The following is a 19795-nucleotide window of genomic DNA, read 5'->3' as shown; positions in this document are numbered from 1 at the left end:
ACAGCTGGAAGAGACGGGAAGGAAAGAAGGGTCCATAGAAAAATGGACATCGAGAGGCTGACCCTTGAGACTCTAGGGTAAGCAACAGTTGGGGAAATGACTGATGGCGATGCAGAAAGATCCAGACCCAGAGATGGGGAGAGAAGGCTCTGAGGAAGAAAGTGACAAAGAGTTGAAAAGACAACGGGGAGAAGCAGGGGCCTGGGAGCGGGAGGGAAAGACCTCAACGGAAAAAGAGAGACAGACACAAAGAGAGGAACACGGACAGACACACACAGAGGCAAAAAAAAAAGAGAGGAAGACCAAGAGACACACAGAGACGGAAAGCAGGGGCGGCCGCTGCGCGGACTGAGGCGGACGCAGGGCCCCCCGCCTCGCCAGGGAGGTGATGGCCGACGCCAGACATATATGAGAAAGGTGAAACCCGCGCCCCGCGGACGGGCAGGCGGACTAAGCCGGCGGAGGTCGAGCGGGTCCCGGCCGGAGCGGGGAAAGGAGGGGCGGGGCTGGCGGCGAGAAGGGGAAGGAGGCGGAGGTGCCGGGCGGGCCCGGGGCGCGGGCAGGAAGCGGGGAGGGGCGGCGGGGCGGGGGCCTCCGGAAAAACGCCCCAACTTCCTGCCCCGCCAGAGCCAGGAAGCGGGAGCCGGGACACCGGGCCCGGGATCGCCGAGCCCGACCTCGGGCGCCCCGCCGGTCACCTCCCCGCGCGGACACCAGGTACACCGTCCCTGGCCCCGCCCGGCCTCTCTCCCCTCGGCTGCTAGGGGAAGTGGGGAGGAGGAGGGAGGGGGCTGGGCGCTGCCGGCAGTGAAGGGGCCTCCTCCCGGCCCCGCTGAGCCAGCAGGCGCCCCTCCCTGGGCCTCAGTTTTTCCATCTGTCAAAGGGGACAAAGAGAGGAGAACTAATACTTGTTCAGTGCCCAGTAGGTGAGATGAGGGCTGCGAGCCGGGGGTCAAGGCTTCCCAACTGTCTGGCGGAGGACGGATGATCACTCCCATTGCACAGGTGGGGAAACTGAGGCCCAGGGAGTAAAACCGACTTGTCCCAGGTCACATACATCGTGAGACCGAGTGGAGTTGGGATTTGAACTCGCAGGTGCTTTCAGCTAAGCGCCGTCCTCCAACCCCGCATGCTTAGAGCCACCCAAAAGGAAAAACGACAATAACAGGGTCATAGGCCGTTGTGAAGCTGAAAGTTGCAGAACGCGTTTGAAAGCATTTTTTGGAAAGGTCTTTTTCTGGGTCATGAGTTATACCCTGGGAGATGGGTTGCAGGGGCACAGAACTGGGGATCTTTTCCCATTGTACAGATGGGAAGACTGAGGCCCAGGGAGAGTTAATTACTTTTTCCAGGTTCCACTGCACGTCAGATGGGAAGGTATGCTCAAACCCAGGATTTTTGCTTTGCGGCCCCAGCGGAAAGTGTGAGGCGGGGTGGGGGGCAGTGCGGGGAGAATTAATGTACGAGCATTGGGAATTCAAACGGTCCCAAGTTAGGGCGGAAAGATAGGGTAGGGATCCCAGTCTAGGGGCGAAGGGCCGGGGCGACTCGGTGTTCTCGTATTGAGCACTGGTCTGGGGGCTGGAACCATCCCCACCTCTGGCCTGGGGGCGGGGGGCAGGGGGTAGGGGGCGGGGCCCAGGAGAGTGACGGGGGCAGTCGAGATACGGAAACGCCAGCCCTCCAAGGCAGGCCAGAGCGGCCCTATCTGGCCAGCGTGGCTCAGTGGAGAGCTAGAGCGGCCGACAGGAGGAGTAGAGTCTCCTGGGCTGGAGCCTGGCAGGAGCGGGCTAGAGCGGCTGGCGGGAGGAGTGGAGCTGGAAGCAAAGGTGGACTCTGGGGTGGCTAGAGCGACTCGGAGGCGGGGGTAGGGGAGCCCAGAGCCGGCGTGCGGAGGCTTCGGTTCTGGCAGCAGCGGTGCTTCTCCTCCGACCCGGAGCAGGTGAGGGACGCGGCCCCCGGCGGGCGTCACACCCTGACTCCACACGTCCTCCCCAGCATCCCTGACCATGCACATTGCCACGTTCCCTGTAGGATTTGGGGCCGTGTACACCCGCCACGTCCTACATATGATTTGGGGCTCGTGTAGACCCGCCACGCTCCATGTAAATTACAAGGTCCTACAGACCCTCCAGGTTCCTGCTGCCCCCGCCCCCCGCCCCATGGAGGTCCGGCTCCTTACAGAATGTGGGGTTTCCATGGATCAATAGCATCCGCTAGAATCCGGGGCCCTGTAGATCCTGGGTCTCGGGGACCACCACACTCCCCTATAGAATTCTGGTCCCCTTTTAAGTCTCCAGAGATCCCGTAAACTGGCTTCTTCCCCTTAAGGACTTATGATCCTGTGTGATCCAAGGATCCTTGTAGATCCATCATATGTCAGATAGAATCTGGGTCCTTATGCATTCCGAGGGCTCACCTTGACTACTCAGTGTTTTAGGTTCTTTAAGGCTCCTAGAGGTTCATCCACTCAATATCTTATAGGTTGGAGACCAGGCTCATCCACTCAATATCTTATAGACCCTGAGCCCTGCAGAGAACCCAGGCACCCATGTAGTCCTCACACATGCCCGCTTTGCTCTAGGACCCCCACCCTTAAGGACCTTCTGAACCTGCCCTCATCTCCACAGCCCCATGCACATAGCACCCCCTCTGCTGGACCCCAGGGCTTGTCAGTTGCCTTTAGATCCATCTGACCCATCATTCTCTAGCCTTTGTGGGACCCCATCTTCTAAGCAACCACCCCCCTCCCCAATCCTCTCTGAGCCCCAGGCCTCTGTGGGGCAGCTGAGTCCAATCTGTACTCCTGCCCAGGCCACAGTGCCCACATAACCCCTGACTCCCAGACACCATAGGGAAACCTGATGTGTCTCAGCTTTGGTTCAGATTTCAGTTTCCTAAGGTCGGGGTGGGGATTCCCCATGCTCCAAAGCCGCACAGTCTGGGAGTTAAATGCATAAATTCTGGAGCCAGACTGCCTGGGTCGGAATCCTGGCTCTGCCTCTTATGAGCTGTGTTGCAGTTTCCTCCTCTGTAAGATGGGGATAATAATAAGAAGAAGACTGATTTCACAGGGTCACTGAAAGGATTGAGTTAATATCTGTCAAGCATTAATACTGTTCCTGGCACGTATTTCACGGCACTTAGTGTACATTTACTGTTAACTATTATTTCCTATCATTGTGATGAGGAATAAAAAGAGATAATACACATCAAATGCATGTTCCGGGGCCTGCCTGGCACGTAAGCATTTGCTCAGATAACGTGTGTGTCCTCACCTTTGCCCTTTTGGAATCTTCCCTGCCTCTGTCAAACTTTTCCACCCCTGAGTGGGATGAGCAGGGACCCTCCATGTCCATGGTCATGCTTTCCAGCCCAGAAGTTGCAGCTGATGGCCTGGTGAAGGTTTTCTTTTTCTTTCTTTCTTTCTTTTTTTTAAAAATATTTATTTATTTGGCTGTGCCAGGTCTTAGTTGCAGCATGCGGGATCTAGTTCCCTGACCAGGGATCGAACCCAGGCCCCCTGCATTGGGAGCACGGAGTCTTAACCGCTGGACCACCAGGGAAGTCCCCAGTGAAGGTTTTCTATCTCGGATGGGAGTAATAATAGCATGGGGGTGCTTGCGGTTTTGAGGGTTCAGTGATTTACTCTGCGAGAAGCACTTAGGGCAGTGCCTAGCACACTGAGTGTGATGTAAGTTCAGCTCTCATAATAAATCACTATTATTTTTCTGCCTTGTTTTGCAAATTTATTTATGTGAACGTTTAACAATGCTCAGATCCAAGCTTGGATGTTGAACAAATACACTTTATGGAAAAGAATAAAAATGAGGCCTGCTTGGGTGAACCCATAGGATGGCATTTGGACACTCCAGAAAGCATCATTGTTTAATGATCATAATCAGAATCCCAGTGCTAGGGAGGAGGCCTGTGGAAGAGGGAGAAGGGTGGGTCTCCAGCGACTAGGGTTATAAATAGCTTTGGGCTGTGGGGAGAACCCCCCCGCACTGGTCCACCCCACCCCTGTTTCCACAGCGCCTTCCCACCTGACACGGGCTCGAGTGGCATTAGTCAGACTAATTAAGGACACAGAAAACGTCAGTGGGAAGACGCGGGGAGAAGTGGAGATTCTAAGGGAGACAAGATGGGAGAGACAGCGAGAGATGGGAGGGAGAGAGACGAGAGACAGCAAATGAGACAGTGACGCAGACAGGTGCGGGGACAGTGGCTGCAGGAACCAGATGTGGGGAGACAGGCAGAGGCTGAGGGGAAAGACAGGTAGCAAGAGAAGCAGGGGTGGGGCCTAGCGGAGGGGAGGCAGGGACAGTGGGAAAATGAGACAGGTCTGAAGGAAAGGCGAGAGAAAATGAAGACACAGGGAGAAGAGAGTCAAAGGCATGAGGCAGTTTCAGTGGAGAGGCAGCTGGGGAGAGGCAAGCCGGCAGACACACAGACAGACCGGACAGGTGGACATAGGGTGAGAGAGATGGACACCCCTTGGGATGAGCTCTCTGAGGACCGTCCCTTGTTTTCTGGGATGGAAGCCGGAAAGATGCCAGGTCCCTGAGGGGAAGAAGTGGGGTCGAGGACTCTTGGTCCTGAGGGAGGAGGGTTCACAGTTTGGTTTTCTCATGTGGAGGGAGTTGGGGGTTGGGGGATTTGCCATTGTGACTTCCTGTCACAGGAAGCAGGGCTGGTGGGTTCCGAGGCAGCACCCTGCCCCAAGCCTGTCACAGGGCAGAGCAGAGCCCCCAGGCCCCAGTAACCTCCCTCCCAGCCCCCCTTTAGCCTTTCCACCTCTGCCCGCCCGCCGGCCCTGCCTCCTCAGGACCCAGCCCCCAGCCCCTCGTCCATCGGGGACCCGAAATCGCAGGCTCTCACGGCCGCAGCTCTCTCACGGACCCAGGCTCCTGGCCTCCAGCTCCCCCCCCCCCCCACAAGGCTCCCTGTCCTTGGGCTCCCTGCCCTGGCTGGCCTCTGAAGGGCTCTTTGTCGCCACACAGAGGCCCCATTGAGCTGTGGAGGCCGCGATGGGGGTGGAGGCTGTTTACTCACCTTGGCACCTGGGCCAGGAATCTGTGAGTAACCGCCCTGGGCCGCCCTCTGCCACCCCTCTAACCGCGGCCCCTCCTCTTCCCCCAGCCCTGCAGAGCCCATGGAGGCCGAAGACGTCGCCCGAGGGGCGGTGAGTGGAGAGAGCGGAGAGAGCCGGGGGGTGAGGGGACTGGGGGCTGTGCGGTGGGGAGCACTGTGGGCTGAAGCCATCCTTCCCCTTCCACAGGCCCCAGGGCCCCCCCGGCCTGGCCTGGTGCCCATCAGCATCATCGGGGCTGAGGACGAGGATTTTGAGAATGAGCTGAAGACGGTGAGAGGGAGGGGGGGGTGGGAAAGTTTCTGTCCCAGGCTCCCTGGGGCCCCAGCCCTCAAGTCCCAACCTCAGTGTCCCCTCTCCCACCTTGGGTCCTGTTCTCTGTCTTCAGATGCTGTCACTCGGCCTCCTCTCACTGCCCATCTCTCTTTCTTTAATCTTACTGGTACCTCCTTCCTCATCCCCTCACCCCATCCTCAATGCCCCCCCATTACAGCACAGTCTCTCACCCTGTTTAACCCCAGTTTTTATCACTGCCCCGCCCCCTAATTACAGCACAAATCCTCATTCCATCTCTCCTGATTTCTGTCCTCTTCACCCACCATTGTAACATTAGATCTCATCCATTCTCCCCAACCCCTGACTGGCCACCATCAGCACCCCACCTGCCAGCTTGGATCCATCGGGAAGTACCAGGGAAGAGGGAGGGTCAAGCCCCAAGCCCCTCCTCTGCTCCCCACTGTCTCACTCCCATCCCCACCCCCAGAACCCCGAGGAGCAAAACAACCAGTACCAGAGCCTGGATCAGGTGAAGCGGCGCCCGGCCCACCTCATGGCCCTCCTGCAGCACGTGGCCATGCAGTTCGAGCCAGGACCCCTGGTGAGGGCGGGGCTGGGCAGGCACGGGGCGGGGCGGGGCGGGGCGGGGACCAGCCGCAGTGCTCAGTGCGTTAGACCAGCGAGGATGATCCAGAGCGCACAGCTTGAGAGCCAAGAAGCCCACCACGGGATGCAGACAAGGTTGCAGGTGCCCCGTGTAAATTTCTGAGCAGTGGGCGCATCCCGGGAGAGTAGGCACGGCAGAGTCTCGGAGAGCAACGGAGAATCCAGCAGCCTGGCGGAAACCATGCCCCCGGCCGCCTTCCGTGCCCACGGCAGCATCACCCATCAGTGACAGCGCCTTTTCACAGACTCTGGAAATCAAATTCTCTGCACGTGCCACCAGTCAGTCCTTCAGAGCTGGTGGTTGGGAGAAAACCGTTAGCCTCCTCGGGTCTAGGCGGCACAGTAGGCTCTGGTCCAGAAACAAGGAAACTGCTACAAGCAGCCCGCGAAGCAGAGGGCATGTAACGGATGACCCGGAAAACTTGTTATAGGGCAGAAAATACCGGGGAGGTGTGCATGCAGAGCCATGCCATCTGGGAGACACCTGCAGAGTCTAGAGAACCCAGCAGGTGGCTTGGGGAGGGAGAAGCCGCAACACTGGCTGGAGGGGGCTCTGTGGACCAGGGTCCCGTCCCAAGAAGACCCCGTGCAGCCCAGCACAGGCTGGGAGCTGGGCTTAGCCTAGGGCACTGCTCTGTACTGGAAATGCGTGGTAGATCCCTCCAGAAAACAAGGAGACTGATGGAAGTGGCAGGGAGGGAGGCCTGGGGGGTGCAGAGAGAAGAGCGTATCGACTGACACCAAAGCTTCAGAAGCTGGCAGGCCATCAGGAAATTGCCAGAAAAGTGGCTGCCCCCGTCCCGGGGCATGGAGGCTCTGGCCCTCTGGCAAGGGAGTTCCCCTGCCGAGCCTGAGGGTTTCTAGAACTTGAACTCCTGGAATTTAGCCCAGGGATTGTGCTGACTGCTCTGTCCCTTTTTTTTTTTTTAAAAGAATATGTTGGGGGTAGGAGTTTAGTAAGCTATTTATTTATTTTTGCTGTGTTGGGTCTTCGTTTCTGCACGAGGGCTTTCTCTAGTTGTGGTAAGCGGGGGCCGCTCTTCATCGCGGTGCGCGGGCCTCTCACTATAGCGGCCTCTCTTGCTGCGGAGCACAGGCTCCAGACGCGCAGGCTCAGTAGTTGTGGCTCACGGGCCTAGTTGCTCCGCGGCATGTGGGATCCTTCCAGACCTGGGCTCGAACCCGTGTCCCCTGCATGAGCAGGCAGATTCTCAACCACTGCGCCACCAGGGAAGCCCTGCCGTGTCCCTTTACAGATGAGGAAACTGAGGCCTGGCCAGGGCCAGAGGTTCGGCTCAGGTGACCCAGATGGCCTTCGGCACATTGAGATTTGTCCTCACGCTGTTTCCTCACCTGCTTGGCTGGGGGAGGGGCCGGGAGATAGTCGTGGTCCCTTGGGCTGCTTCCTGTGGGCCTCTGATGGAGTTTTGCCTTATGGGGGTGTGGGGAGGGGGTAGGCATAGATTACTGGGGCGAGTCCTTAGCACACTGAGACCATGTCCCTTACCTGATGACAGTCTCCCAGGAGCCAGGACAGGTTGGAGGCCCCACAGCATTGCCAGTGTCACCCAGCATAGGGCTGCCACGTAGGCGACCTCAAGGCGTGCTTGATGAGTGAGTGAGTGAGTGAGTGCCCTTGTCCTCCTGTTTATGTGCTCAGTGCCGCTGTGTACTAGGCCCTGTCTGGGACACAGATGAATCAGAACGTCCCCCCCTGCCACAGACACACACACACACACACACACACACACACACGCCCTCAAGTAACTCACGGTATTGCTAGGCAATGGGGAGCAGTAGAGACAGGCTGCCTGAGATCCAGTCCCAACTTCGTCACTTACTAGCTGTTTTCTCATCTGTAAAATGGGATAACGGTAGTCCTCCCCGTGACTAAGCAGGTTAATGTGGCTAAAGAGTTTGCACAGCGTCAGGGACACACCGAGCCCGCTTACTGTAGCTGGGGGAGGCGTTAGCAGCAGCAGCAGCAGAGAGAAGACAGACCAAAGAACCATTTCACAGGAGAGAAAATGAACGAAAGCCGCGGTGGCCTGGGGAGGCAGGCGGGGGCCTGGGACGGGGATGGGGGACGTCAGGGAGCGCTTCGCAGAGGGTTTGTGCCCTGAGGCGTTCCGGGGGCAGTGCGGTTTGGGTGGGGTGGGAGGAGGATACGTCATGCTTCGTCTCCCCCAGCTCTGCTGCCTGCACGCGGACATGCTGGGCTCACTGGGCCCCAAGGAGGCCAAGAAGGCCTTCGGCGACTTCTGCCACAGCTTCCTGGATAAGTGTGCGGTGAGAGACACCTTCGGGGGGCCCCATCCCCCGTCCCCTTCACCCTGGGCAGCCAGCCTGCTGAGGGCAAGGTGATGGGCGGCCTGGTCTGGGGAGACCCTGTGCCAGCCTGACCCCCCCTCCACTGCTCCCTCCCCTCAGAGCATCGTACCCACTGGTACCTGGGCTGCCATCCCATTGATCCCAACACTGCCCCCTTCACTGCCCAGTCCTCCCCTTCACTCCGTTCTCTCCCCTGAGCAGATTCTGCGGGTGACGGTCCCTCCCACCGTGGCCTTTGAACTTGGTAAGGAGAGGAGAGGGGATCTGGGGATGAGGACGTGTTCTCTAGCAGGGACCAGGAGACCCCCGGGAGGGAGGCCACACTCTCATGCTCCCAGGACAGGGGCTTGTCCTTCCTTCTTCATGGCCCCCACAGCCCAAGGAAGCATAGCTGTCAGAGTCGAAGGGTGGGTGGGGAGTCGCAGCCCCTGGAACTGGCCGCTGTCCCTGCAGACCGCACGCGGCCCGATCTCCTCTCCGAGGATGTCCAGCGGCATTTCGTGCAGGAGGTGGTGCAGACCCAGCAGGCAGCTGTCAGCCGGCAGCTGGAGGACTTCCGCTCCAAGAAGCTCATGGGCATGACACCCTGGGAGCAGGAGCTGATCCAGCTGGGGGCCTGGGTTGGGCGGGACCGCGCCACCTATGAGGCCCGGGAGCGGCACCTGGCTGAGCGGCAGCTGGCCCACCTGGAGGACATGCAGTGAGTGGGACCAGCCCCTCCGCAGCCCAGAGGGCGCCCCCTGCTGCCCCGTTCCTTCCGCTCCCCGGCTCCCTCTGCAGCTGCAGCGTTTATTTCCCAGCGTTTGGGTTCCTCCCCTGACTTCTGGGGCCCAGCCCTGGCATTTTAGTCCATCTGGTTTTGCATCTTCCCTTCCCAGCTTTGGGGTCCCTCCTAGTTTCCGGGTCTTGTCCACGGTCTTGCATTCAGGCCTGGGCTTTGGGTCCTGTCCTTGCAACTCTCACGACCCCGGGTGAGAGTCTGGCCTTCAGTGATTGTCCTTCGCAGATGTGTCAGCAGCAGCCCCCCCCCCCCGCCCCCGTCTGCCTCTCCTCTCTCCCTGTGCCAGCTTTGGAGGGGACAGGAACCTGGACAATTGTGCTGGGTGGACAGGGACCCCAGGCTTAGCAAACTTGTTACAAACTTCTTTCTTTTTCTTGCAGACACACCATCTCTAACGATGAGGAAAAGAGGTGATGGAAGGAGAGAGGCCGGCGGGGAGTTTGGTTTTCTGGGCCCGAGGGAGGAGGGCCTGCCGCCTAGGAGCCTGGGCGTTGGGCAACACCTCTGGCTCCATCCTCTAAAACCCTCTCTCTCCCCCCTTTCCTCAGATACTCAGCAGGAAGTGGTCATGGGGCTGGTGTGGGAAGCGAGCGGAGGGGGAGCTGTGAGGGTAGCAGGGTACCTGCATCCGTGGGAGTGCACGTGGCAGTGTGTGTGTCTGTGTGCCCTCACCGTCCCCTCCCCACAGTGCTGCTGTGGTCAGTGCCATCACCCTGTACATGCGCCACCTCGGGGTGCGGACCAAGAGTGGAGACAAGAAGTCGGGGAGGAATTTCTTCCGGAAAAAGGTGCTTCCCCGAGCGCCCAAACCTGGCCCTTACCTCCCCAGAGACCCCCAGGGAGCCTCGAGGCTCTGCACCGCTGGGGTCGGATCCCTCTTTGTTGGCATCGGCCCAGAAATGCCCAGCCCCCTCCTCCCCCCACCTTCCATAGGTGATGGGGAACCGGCGGTCAGAAGAGCCGACCAAGACCAAGAAAGGACTGAGCAGCTTCCTGGATGCCGCCCGCTGGAACCGGGGAGAACCCCAGGGTGAGGTGCCCAGCCTCAGCCCCGCCCCGACTTCCCCATGCTGCCCCCACCTCATGATCCCATCTCTCGTTTCAGCCCCAGATTTTCGACACCTCAAAGTTGAGGCTGATGGTAATAGTCCTGAAGCTAGAGCATCCGTCCTGGGGACCTGAGAGAGGAGGGCAGGGGACCTACTAGGTCTGAGGGAGGAGGGGCGAGGGGCTGGGACTCCTGGCTCTGAGGGTGGAGTAGGGGTCTCCTGGGTGATGGGCCAGCATCTTGGACCCCAGGCCTTTGTGAATTAGAGTCGCTGGACTCTCATATTCCCCTTTGTCCTTCGCTGCCTCCCCAGGTGAGAAGCCAGGCCTTACAGAACGTAAGGGAGGTCTGGGGGTGCCCTCCCGGGACCGGAATGTCGGAGCCCCTGGGCAGGACACCCCCGGAGTTTCTCTGCACCCTCTGTCTGGGGACAGCCCTGACCGGGAACCAGGTGAGAGTTTCCTGGGCCCCGCAGCAGAACAGCCCCTTGGTTCTCTGCCCTCCCTGCCCCTGGTCACCAGGGTTATTGATAACCCACCCCTTCCCTCGGTTTACCCTTTCCACGGCTTTCTTCGCAAGCTCGCACCTCTGTTCCGGTGACAGGTTTCCCCACTTCCCTGGACTACGTTTCCCATCAGCCCCCACGGCTTCATTTCCCAGAACCCTCTCTGAGTACATTACCAGTCAGCCTCCCTTAGATGGTGAGCCCGGCTGCTCCATGAACTTAAGGTCTCACGCTCCTTGGGTGGCTCTCAGCCCGCTGGATCTCAGACTGCTACTTGGCCAGGCATGGGTTCAGACCCTGGCTCTGCGCTTGACTTGTGTTAGATCTTGGAAGTCACTCCCCACTCTTCGAACCTCAGTCCCCTCACCTCTGAACGGGTACATTCTCTTCCCACAAGTCCCAGTTGAGTGTTGGGAGAATGCATGGATGTGGAGGCATGCAGTCTCCTCCCCGAGTGCGACGCTGGCACCCTAGTTTTGCAGCATCTGCACCCACTGAGCCCCACCTGCCCATGACCCTGTTCTCAGAGGTCTTTCCATCTGTCCGTCTCCCACTGAAGTATAGAGCAGCCACTTGGTGTCGGCCAGGCACTGGATGGCTTTAGAGGAACGGAGGCCCCCAAGGTGTGGGTCTCACCGTGGCAGGGACCTTCCAGCCAGCCTTGCTTTCCCCACCCCCATTATCCCCACAGGTGTTGACGCCCTCCCGGAGCTGGGGGACCCGCCCCCGCAGGGCCCAGCCAGCCTGGAGCCTGCAGCGCCCCTGGAGAGCGCAGAGGAGGGTGCTGACACGGAGAGGTGCCCAGGGCCGGGTGCAGGGGAGGTGCCGGGCGCAGGACCGGGCTTATGCAGTGCAGGGAGGGTGTGTGTTGGGGGTCGCACTGCCACTTGCACCTGCCTGTCCCTGAGCCAAGCCGTCTCCACTCTGCCCCGCTCCTCTCTCTTTCCGTCTTCTCCCTTTTTCTTCCGCTCTGTCTTTCCTCGTCTCCCCTTTCCTTCTCTTCTGCCTCTCCTTCCTTTTTCACTGATTTTCTCCCTCCCCCTCCCCCCTCTCTTTCTCTCCTTTCCTCCCACTTCCTCTGCTTTCCCTCCCCTCAGCTCCTCCTGGCCCCTCTCCCTCTGCCCCCACCCTCCGCCCTGCACTTTTCCATCTTTTCCCCCTTCTCTCTTTTTTTTCCCCCCCTTCTCTTTTAAGCCTCCAGCCCAGCTGCCTTGCTCCTGCCTCCCAGTGCCCCTTCCCTCCATCCCCCAGCCCTCTGTGCTCTGTGCCTGGGGGCCCTGTCCCCCTCACAGTTGGGGGGCAGGCTCTGCCCCCTGCCTGTCCTTGTGCCGCTGCTTTGGGGACCCTTTGGCGGGTGGGGGAGGTGAGTTGGGTTCCATCTGGGTCCACCTCTGACCCTGTGCCCCTCTCTCCCCAGAAGGTGGAAGAGGTGGGTGCCTGGGCCCTGGGTGGGGGGAGGGCTAGCCCCTCCCCCATTTCTCCCCTTCTCCCCATGGGCCACCCCCTCCCCTTCACCCCTGTGAGGGGTGGGTGGGCACGCCACCCTCAAGCCGAAGAGCTAAGTATTGGAATCCCCCTTCCCTCCCTCAACTCCTGCCTCTGTCCCCATCCCCCTGCCTCAGGGAAGGGAGGGGTCAGTTTTGTGCTCCATACTGGGTTCCCATCCCCTCCTCCACCAATTTCAGTATCCCTTCTGGCCACCCCCCTCACTGCCCCAGCACCCCAAAGTCACACTGGTCCTTCTGACTCTCTCCTCTCTTCTGTTGCATGTTTGATCTCTGTCCTGGTCTCTCCCTGTCTCTGTCCCTGTCCTGGTCTCTCCCCATCTGTCCCTGTCCCGGTCTCTCCCCGTCTCTGTCCCCGTCTTGGTCTCTCCCCGTCTCTGTCCTGGTCTCTCCCCACCTGTCTCTGTCTATCTCTGTCCTGGTCTCTCCCCGTCTCTGTCCCTGTCTTGGTCTCTCCTTATCTCTGTCCTGGCCTCTGTCTGACTCTGTCCTTGGCCTCGGGGTCCAGGCTGTCGGGGCGTCTGGGGCGCTCGGAGAGCCTGCGGGTGAGTGACCGCCGCCGGCCTTCCCGGGGCAGCCTCGGGGCTAAGGGCCGGGGTGGGGGCCGCTCCCGGAGCGACGTGGACATGGACCCCAGCTCCGCCACGGCCGTGCTTGGCCCTGCCCGACGAGCCACGTACGTCCCTCCTTCCCCCCATCCACTGAGGCAGCCTGGAGAGTCAGGGAGGCCAGGGTGGGGGATCTTTGCCAGAATCACCAAGAGCTGGGTATCAGATGCTGAGGTCACTGAGGGCCTCCAGTGGTCCCAGGAGAGGGGTAAGAGGCTTCTTTCCAGATCTGGGGGCTGGTCTGCGGCCCTGGGGGATGGGGTTGGACACCATAAAGAGTTGAAGGCTCTTCTCTGGGATGCCCTGCGCTGGGGCCCTAATGAGGCCTCTGTCCCACAGCCCCGAGCCTGGAGACGAGGGGGAGCCGGGCCGATTGGGACTAGAGCTGGAACCAGAAGAGCCCCCCGGCTGGCGGGAGCTCGTCCCCCCGGGCACCCTGCACAGCCTTCCCAAGAGCCAGGTGAAGCGGCAGGAGGTCATCAGCGGTGAGTCACCTCCTCCAAGCCACTGCGGCCGAGGACACAGCCCAGCTCCAGCAAAGTCAGACAGACGCAGGGAGATGTCCATCTCGGTGTTACTTACACCGGGCAGAGCTTGAAGGCAGCCCGCTTCTGACAGAGCACCGTTTGTTAAGTAAATTGTGGAATATTCCATGGAACGGGAATGCGGCCATCGTTGAAGTGACATTTCCGAAGAGTTTTTTGTAGTGCAGGACAGTGTTGATGTTAGGAGCCAGACACGGTCTATAAAATTGTATTTCTAGCGTGAGCCTTTGTTTCCTCATTTGGGAAACGTGGGCAGTGATAGTTCCTACCTCACGGGACTGTCACAAAGATGAAGGTGAGATGATTAGTGTGAAACGCTCAGCAGTGGTGGGCCCAGGGTAAGAGCATTCGGATGCAGCCGCTGTTAGGACTGGTCTTCAGCGCTCGGGGGACAAAAAGGTTCCCACCCAGAAAAGTTTGGGAAGATAATCAATACGTTAGCAGTGCTTACTTCTGAGCAGACAGATGATGGGAGTATCGTTTTTGTCTCGATCCTGTGCTGTGATTTCAACTCATTTGTGTGTTGAGGGGAGTTTGGCAAACGTACAGTCCTTTTGGAAGCTCATTTGGAAGTTAATTTACAGATTACTTAATAGTAAGAAGGGTTCTCATTCAGAACTTTTAGGGCAGCAGATAACTGCTTTTTGGGTCACAGATCCTTCTGAGGATCTGATCAAAACATTAGCAGTGCTATCCGATAGAATTTTCTGGAATGACGGTCACAGGCAATATCTGTGCTTTCCAGCATGGTAACCACCAGCCATATAATGGCGGTTGAGTGCCTAAAGTGTGGTGAGTACAGCTAAGAACTGAATTTTGCATTGCATTGCATTTTAATTAAGCAGTATTTGAAGAGCTGTGTGTGGCTCGTGGCTACCACGTCGGACAGCATAGCGGTTTCTCTCACCAGAAAAATATACATACGTAACACACAAAATGGTACATTTAGTCTCCGGGGACTTTTGGGGCCCCTGGAACTCGGGCCATCAACCTGTGCAGAGAGGGGGTCATTGTGCCAGAAACGGAGCCTGAGAAAACTTGCTGGACGGTTAGACATAAAACACAGCTGCAGGCAGTGAGGAGACCGACTTGTCTCGGTTTGCCTGGGACTGTCCCAGTTTTAGCACTGAAAATCCCATGTCCCGGGAAAACCATGGTGCGGGGCAAACCGGGACCATCGGTCGCCTTGCCTGGCTGCCCCAGCCGGAACAGAAAGGCAGTGGGGCTGAGGAATTTGGCTATTTCAGGGGCACGTGACTCCACCCAGGGAGAATCATCCCTGTCCCGTCCCCTCCTCACTCCCCAGCCTGCCTCTGAGAGTGCCCCCCCCCTAGTTTGCACGCTCCCCAACCATGCCTCCTGCCCGGTGGCCCTGCAGAGCTGCTGGTGACAGAGGCGGCCCACGTGCGCATGCTCCGGGTGCTCTATGACCTCTTCTACCAGCCCATGGCGGATGGGGGCTTCTTCTCCCTGGAGGAGCTACAGAACATCTTCCCCAGCCTGGACGAGCTCATCGAGGTGCATTGTGAGTGCAGGGCTGTGGCCCTACGTCCCACTGCCAGCTCTCTCCTTCGTTGCCTCAACGACAAACCCTGGAGCCTGGTCTCACGGGCAGCCTCTGTTCCAGCTCTGGGGACGACCCCACCCCAGAACCCCAGAGCTCACATTCTAGGGACACATCCTCCACAAGCATGTGGTGGGGAGTGAGGGAGGGACAGGCCCACCGGCCCCATGGATCAGACACACCCACCTGCAGCCCGACCCCACCCCCACCCCCGCCACCAGCTCCCGACCAGCTCTGCATCCGGTCTCACGGGCCCTGACAGCACCCCCTTTCCTCTCTGCTCTCCACAGCCCTGTTCCTTGATCGCCTGATGAAGCGGAGGCAGGACAGTGGCTACCTCATTGAGGAGATCGGAGATGTGCTGCTGGCCCAGGTGAGGGTGCCCAGCCTAGGCCCAGGTGAGGGTGCCCCCCCTTCCCCTCACCCCGCCCCCTCCTCCTGGCTGGGGACCTGAAATGCAGGCCCCAGGAGACCAGGTCTCAAGCTTTCAACCCCTTTAAGACCCAGGGGTCTGGGCCCCTAACCTGTCCTCCTGTCTAGGCTGCCATCCCCATGTGAGGCCCCGCTCCCCCCAATCCCCCCTGAGACACCCTCCCTGGCCTGAATCTTGCTGTAGTTTGATGGTACCGAGGGCTCCTGGTTCCAGAAAATCTCCTCCCGCTTCTGCAGCCGCCAGTCGTTTGCCTTAGAGCAGCTCAAAGCCAAACAGCGCAAGGAGCCTCGGTTCTGTGCCTTCGTGCAGGTGAGGCAGGGGTCTGGGCCCCAGGGTCCCAGGGGAGGGGGGCCGGCGTCCCGGTCCCCAAGGCCAGCCTCAGCAGAGCCGCCTCAGCACTGCCGTCCCCGCAGGAGGCCGAGAGCCGCCCCCGGTGCCGCCGCCTGCAGCTGAAGGACATGATCCCTACGGAGATGCAGCGTCTGACCAAGTACCCGCTGCTGCTGCAGAGCATCGGGCAGAACACAGGTAGCCGCAGGCCCTGCCCCATGCTGCTGGGCTCCGCCCGCTTGTCTCTAATCTTGGCCTAGGGACTGGGAGCTTCCAGGGTTGGGGTTCACCGGGGCTGGTCTCCCCCTTGCCTGCAGAAGAGCCTGCGGAACGGGAGAAAGTGGAGCTGGCGGCTGAGTGCTGCAGGGAAATTCTGCACCACGTCAACCAAGCCGTGCGCGACATGGAGGACCTGCTGGTGAGCCTGGGCGGGGCCCCGGGCCGGGGCAGGGGGTGCGCGTGGGCAGGACCCCCGGCTTGCCCCCGTCGGGGTCACTGTGGGCCGGCCCCAACTCTTGGCTTGTCCCAGTGACACTCCCTTCCCTTCCCCGCCCCAGCGGCTCAAGGATTATCAGAGGCGCCTGGATTTGTCCCACCTGCGGCAGAGCAGCGACCCCATGCTGAGCGAGTTCAAGGTGGCCCCGCCCCCACCCCACCTGCCCTCCCCTCTCCTCCCCTCCGCCCCGCCCTGGGGATTCTCTGATAACACACCCAGGAAGCAAGAGGGGCCCCTCAACCCTGACGCCCTTCTTTCTCATTCCCAGCGGGGCAGCCCCTCCTGACCCCATGGTCATCCCCACCTTCCCCTGCCCCGCCCTCACCTTCACTGACCATCACTCCTTCCTGCCTCCAGAACCTGGATATCACCAAGAAGAAGCTGGTCCATGAGGGCCCGCTGACGTGGCGGGTGACTAAGGACAAGGCTGTGGGTGAGCGCCAGGGCCGCGAGCGGGGGGCCGCGGGGCAGGGCTGTCCAGGGAGCGTGCTGAGCACGGGCCTCGCCCCCTGCAGAGGTTCACGTCCTGCTGCTGGACGACCTGCTGCTGCTGCTGCAGCGCCAGGATGAGCGGCTGCTGCTCAAATCGCACAGCCGGACGCTGACGCCCACACCCGACGGCAAGACCATGCTGCGGCCAGTGCTGCGGCTCACCTCCGCCATGACCCGAGAGGTGGCCACCGGTGAGGCCCCAGGCACAGCTGTCCCCAAGGCAGGGGAGGAGCCCTCCAGGGAGCCCAGCACGCACGTTCTGGCCAAGGGGAGGCCTGGCAGCCCAAGGCCGAGGCCGTGAGAGGGGGGCCCTGGGCTGGGCGCGGCGGGGCCCCAGGCCGGTTGTGGCTTTACCGAGTGAGCTGGGGAACTGCCCAGGTTTCTGCACAGATGAGCAGCCAGTTCTAACTGGTGTTTTGAAAAGACACCCTGGCTGCCTCTTGGGGGTTGTAGGCAGCAGGGGTGGGAGCTGGGAGCCCAGTGAGGGGCCGTGGTGGTGGGAGTGGTTCCAGGGGTCTCACAGGTAGAGCCAGACTGGGGGCTTGTTTCCTGGTTAGGTGAGGGAGGGCTCCGGAGGGAGGCACCGGGGGTGGGGCGGGGGGTGAGTTGAGTCGTGGGAGCCACCAGGTGCCACCGTGATGGGGGCCTTCCCCAGGTGCATGTTGGGATGGCCCTGGCTTTGAGCCTCACCTCTCCCTCCCCCTGCAGATCACAAAGCCTTCTATGTCATTTTTACCTGGGACCAGGAGGCCCAGATATACGAGCTGGTGGCCCAGACCGTCTCGGAGCGGAAGAAGTGAGCAGCTCTGGGTTCCAAGAGCGGGGGGAGGGGGAGGAGGCCCAGGCCCCCGGATCTCTGGGGACAGGGGGTGGGTGGGAGGTCCTGGCACAGGGTCTGGGGGCTCTGACTGCCCAGGGGCTGCCCTGTCTCCCCAGCTGGTGTGCCCTCATCACTGAGACCGCTGGATCCCTGAAGGTCCCTGCCCGCACCTCCCGACCCAAACACCGGCCCAGCCCCAGCAGGTGAGGGGGCCAGGGAGGCAAGTGGAGGGCAGGGGGCAGCTTCCCTGTGTGTCCCCAGAACCTGAGCTCCAGCCCAGTCTCCACGTGTATGTGTGTGTGTGTGTGTGTGTGTGTGTGTGTGTGTGCGCACGCGTGCCTGTGAAGGTGTGTACATGCGTGCACCAACCCCACCATGGTCCATCTGTCTCCTATCCAGGCCTCTCTGTCTTCCACCAGCCGGGCCTGTCTGTCTCCCTGTCTCCCAGCCTTGACCTCTGTCTCTGTCTCCGGACCTCCCTGCCTCCCCACCTCTAGTTCTCTGTCTCCCTGCCCCTGCTGCCCACCAGGGCCAGGGTGGCGGGGTCACCCAGCACTTGCTCCCCCCAGCACCCGTGAACCCCTGCTCAGCAGCTCTGAGAACGGCAACGGTGGCCGAGAGATGCCTCCGGCTGACGGTAAGCCTAGATGGAGGGGTGCCGAGTGGGGGTGGGGTGTCCACAGGAAGCCCAGCAGGATCTGAGTCCCCTGCCTGCTCCCCGACCCAGGCCGGATGGAGAGAATCTTCAGCGCCCTCCTGCCCTTCTGCAGACCAGGCCCTGAGGGCCAGCTCGCCGCCAAGGCCCTTCAGAAAGGTAGCTCAGCCCCACCCCCGCAGGGCTGCCGCCAGCCGGAACAGTGCTTTCCAACCTGCCATGTGGCCAGCCGCCAGAAACAAATGAACCAAATCCACCTGCTGCACGGCCCCGACCCTGCACCACTGTCCTTGGCGGCCCCAAGTCCCTCTTCCTTTTGCAGTCCCGTCCCTTCCTTAACCTTCAGTTTAGCCTCTCCCTGGACCCATCTCTGTCCTCGGTGCCCTCCGCCCCGCCCCACCCTAGCCCCAGCCTCACCTCTGCACCCCCTTTTGCAGCCTCCAGCCCCTTCTGCAGGTCTGGCCAACCGGAAGCTCACTCCCACCCGCAGGCCCCTGGCCTCTTTCCCACCCCTCACCTCCCACCCATCCCAGCCCGAGCCCTGCCTCTGACTCTGTTCCCTTGCCCCTGTCCAGTGCTGTCCCTGAAGCAGCTCCTGCTTCCCTCGGAGGAAGACAGCGGGGTGGGGCCTCCGCTCGAAGGCGATGGAGTCCCAGGGGGCGGCCCCCCAAGCCCAGCACAGCCCCAGGAAATTCGGGAGGAGCTGCTCAGCCTGGAGGAGACCATTAAACAGCTGGAGGTGGTGGCCTTGGGGGGGGGGAGGAAGGGGGCTGACTCAGTGGAGGGACCCTTCTCATTGAGGATCCCCAACCAGGAGGTGGAGGAGGAGTTTTGCCGCCTGAGACTCCTCCTGTCTCCGCTCGGGGAGAACACTGTCCCCCAGTCTGGCTGTACCTGAGGACCCCTGCCCCAGGCAGGTGAGTGGGGGACTGGGGGAGCCAGGCACTGCCTGGAGAGGAGGGACCAGAGTGGCTACCTCAGGCACTCGCCGCTGCACAGCCCCATCCATCGCTCTCCCTCTGTCTTTGACTTTCGCATCTCCCCACTCTGCCTCCTGCCTCCATCTGTCCCTCTCTGTCAGTTTCTGTTTCCCTGGCTCGTTTGTGCTCCTTCCGCACCCTCCCTTTCTCCCTGTCTGTTTCTCTCTCCATCTCTCTCCTCTTTCTCTCCATCTCTCTTCCCATCTCCATCTCCCTTCTTCTCCTACATCTCCCCCTCCCCCCAGGCCTTTTCGCAAGAAGGAGAGGGCCACCCGCCACTGCACAGCTGCCGCAGCATCTCCAACCCCAAGGGCCTGAGGAGAGGGAGCCAGGCTGCCAGGGCCATGCCTAGGGGAGCCCAGCTGGGATCACTGCCCCCCCGAACCTCCCGCTGGCCTCGGCCTTCTCTCCCTCCTGCTTGGGGGACTCAGGGCTTCATTCCATGGGGGCACTATCTGGCCCCCATTCCTGGGCCATCTCAGTATTGCCCGGGGTGGGGGCACAGCCCCCACCCCCAAGTGCCTTTGCTCTGTTTTTATACCCTGAATTGGAGGTTTATTTTTTAATATATATTATCTAAGGAGAGGTCTGTGTTTGTGAGGGCGGGCAAGGGCCCCAGCGTGGTGTCTGGAACCCTCCACAACTGTCTGGCATCACTTCCTGCGTCT

At 60.6% G+C, this 19795-nt stretch overlaps 1 protein-coding gene across 6 annotated transcripts; it reads left to right on the top strand.

Moving 5' to 3' along the window:
- The first annotated feature begins 517 nt into the window (after positions 1-517).
- Positions 518-19710, top strand: ARHGEF1 (Rho guanine nucleotide exchange factor 1). Of its 6 annotated transcripts, none has more exons than XM_033844107.2 (30): positions 518-717; positions 5143-5185; positions 5282-5365; positions 5856-5969; positions 8225-8323; positions 8567-8609; positions 8819-9065; positions 9527-9556; positions 9835-9934; positions 10080-10176; positions 10252-10287; positions 10508-10645; positions 11391-11496; positions 12713-12880; positions 13152-13297; positions 14736-14882; positions 15212-15294; positions 15538-15663; positions 15768-15882; positions 16002-16102; positions 16242-16319; positions 16538-16613; positions 16696-16863; positions 17381-17468; positions 17609-17695; positions 18062-18129; positions 18220-18306; positions 18723-18886; positions 18962-19064; positions 19373-19710. In XM_033844107.2, exons 2-29 carry the CDS (start codon positions 5156-5158, stop codon positions 19043-19045), a joined length of 2910 nt encoding a protein of 969 aa, XP_033699998.1. In that variant the 5' UTR covers positions 518-717; positions 5143-5155; the 3' UTR covers positions 19046-19064; positions 19373-19710. The 6 variants fall into 6 exon arrangements, with proteins under 6 accessions (XP_033699998.1, XP_073652007.1, XP_073652009.1 ...); XM_073795906.1 differs by lacking the exon at positions 19373-19710 and adding an exon at positions 19229-19366 and having other exon boundaries at positions 588-717; XM_073795905.1 differs by lacking the exon at positions 518-717 and adding an exon at positions 1707-1942.
- The last annotated feature ends 85 nt before the right edge of the window (positions 19711-19795 follow it).

Source organism: Tursiops truncatus, chromosome 19, assembly GCF_011762595.2.
Source record: "Tursiops truncatus isolate mTurTru1 chromosome 19, mTurTru1.mat.Y, whole genome shotgun sequence".
Taxonomy (NCBI): Eukaryota; Metazoa; Chordata; class Mammalia; order Artiodactyla; family Delphinidae; genus Tursiops; species Tursiops truncatus.
Note: the sequence above shows the minus strand (reverse complement) of the source record. Positions and strands in the feature narration are given on the sequence as shown.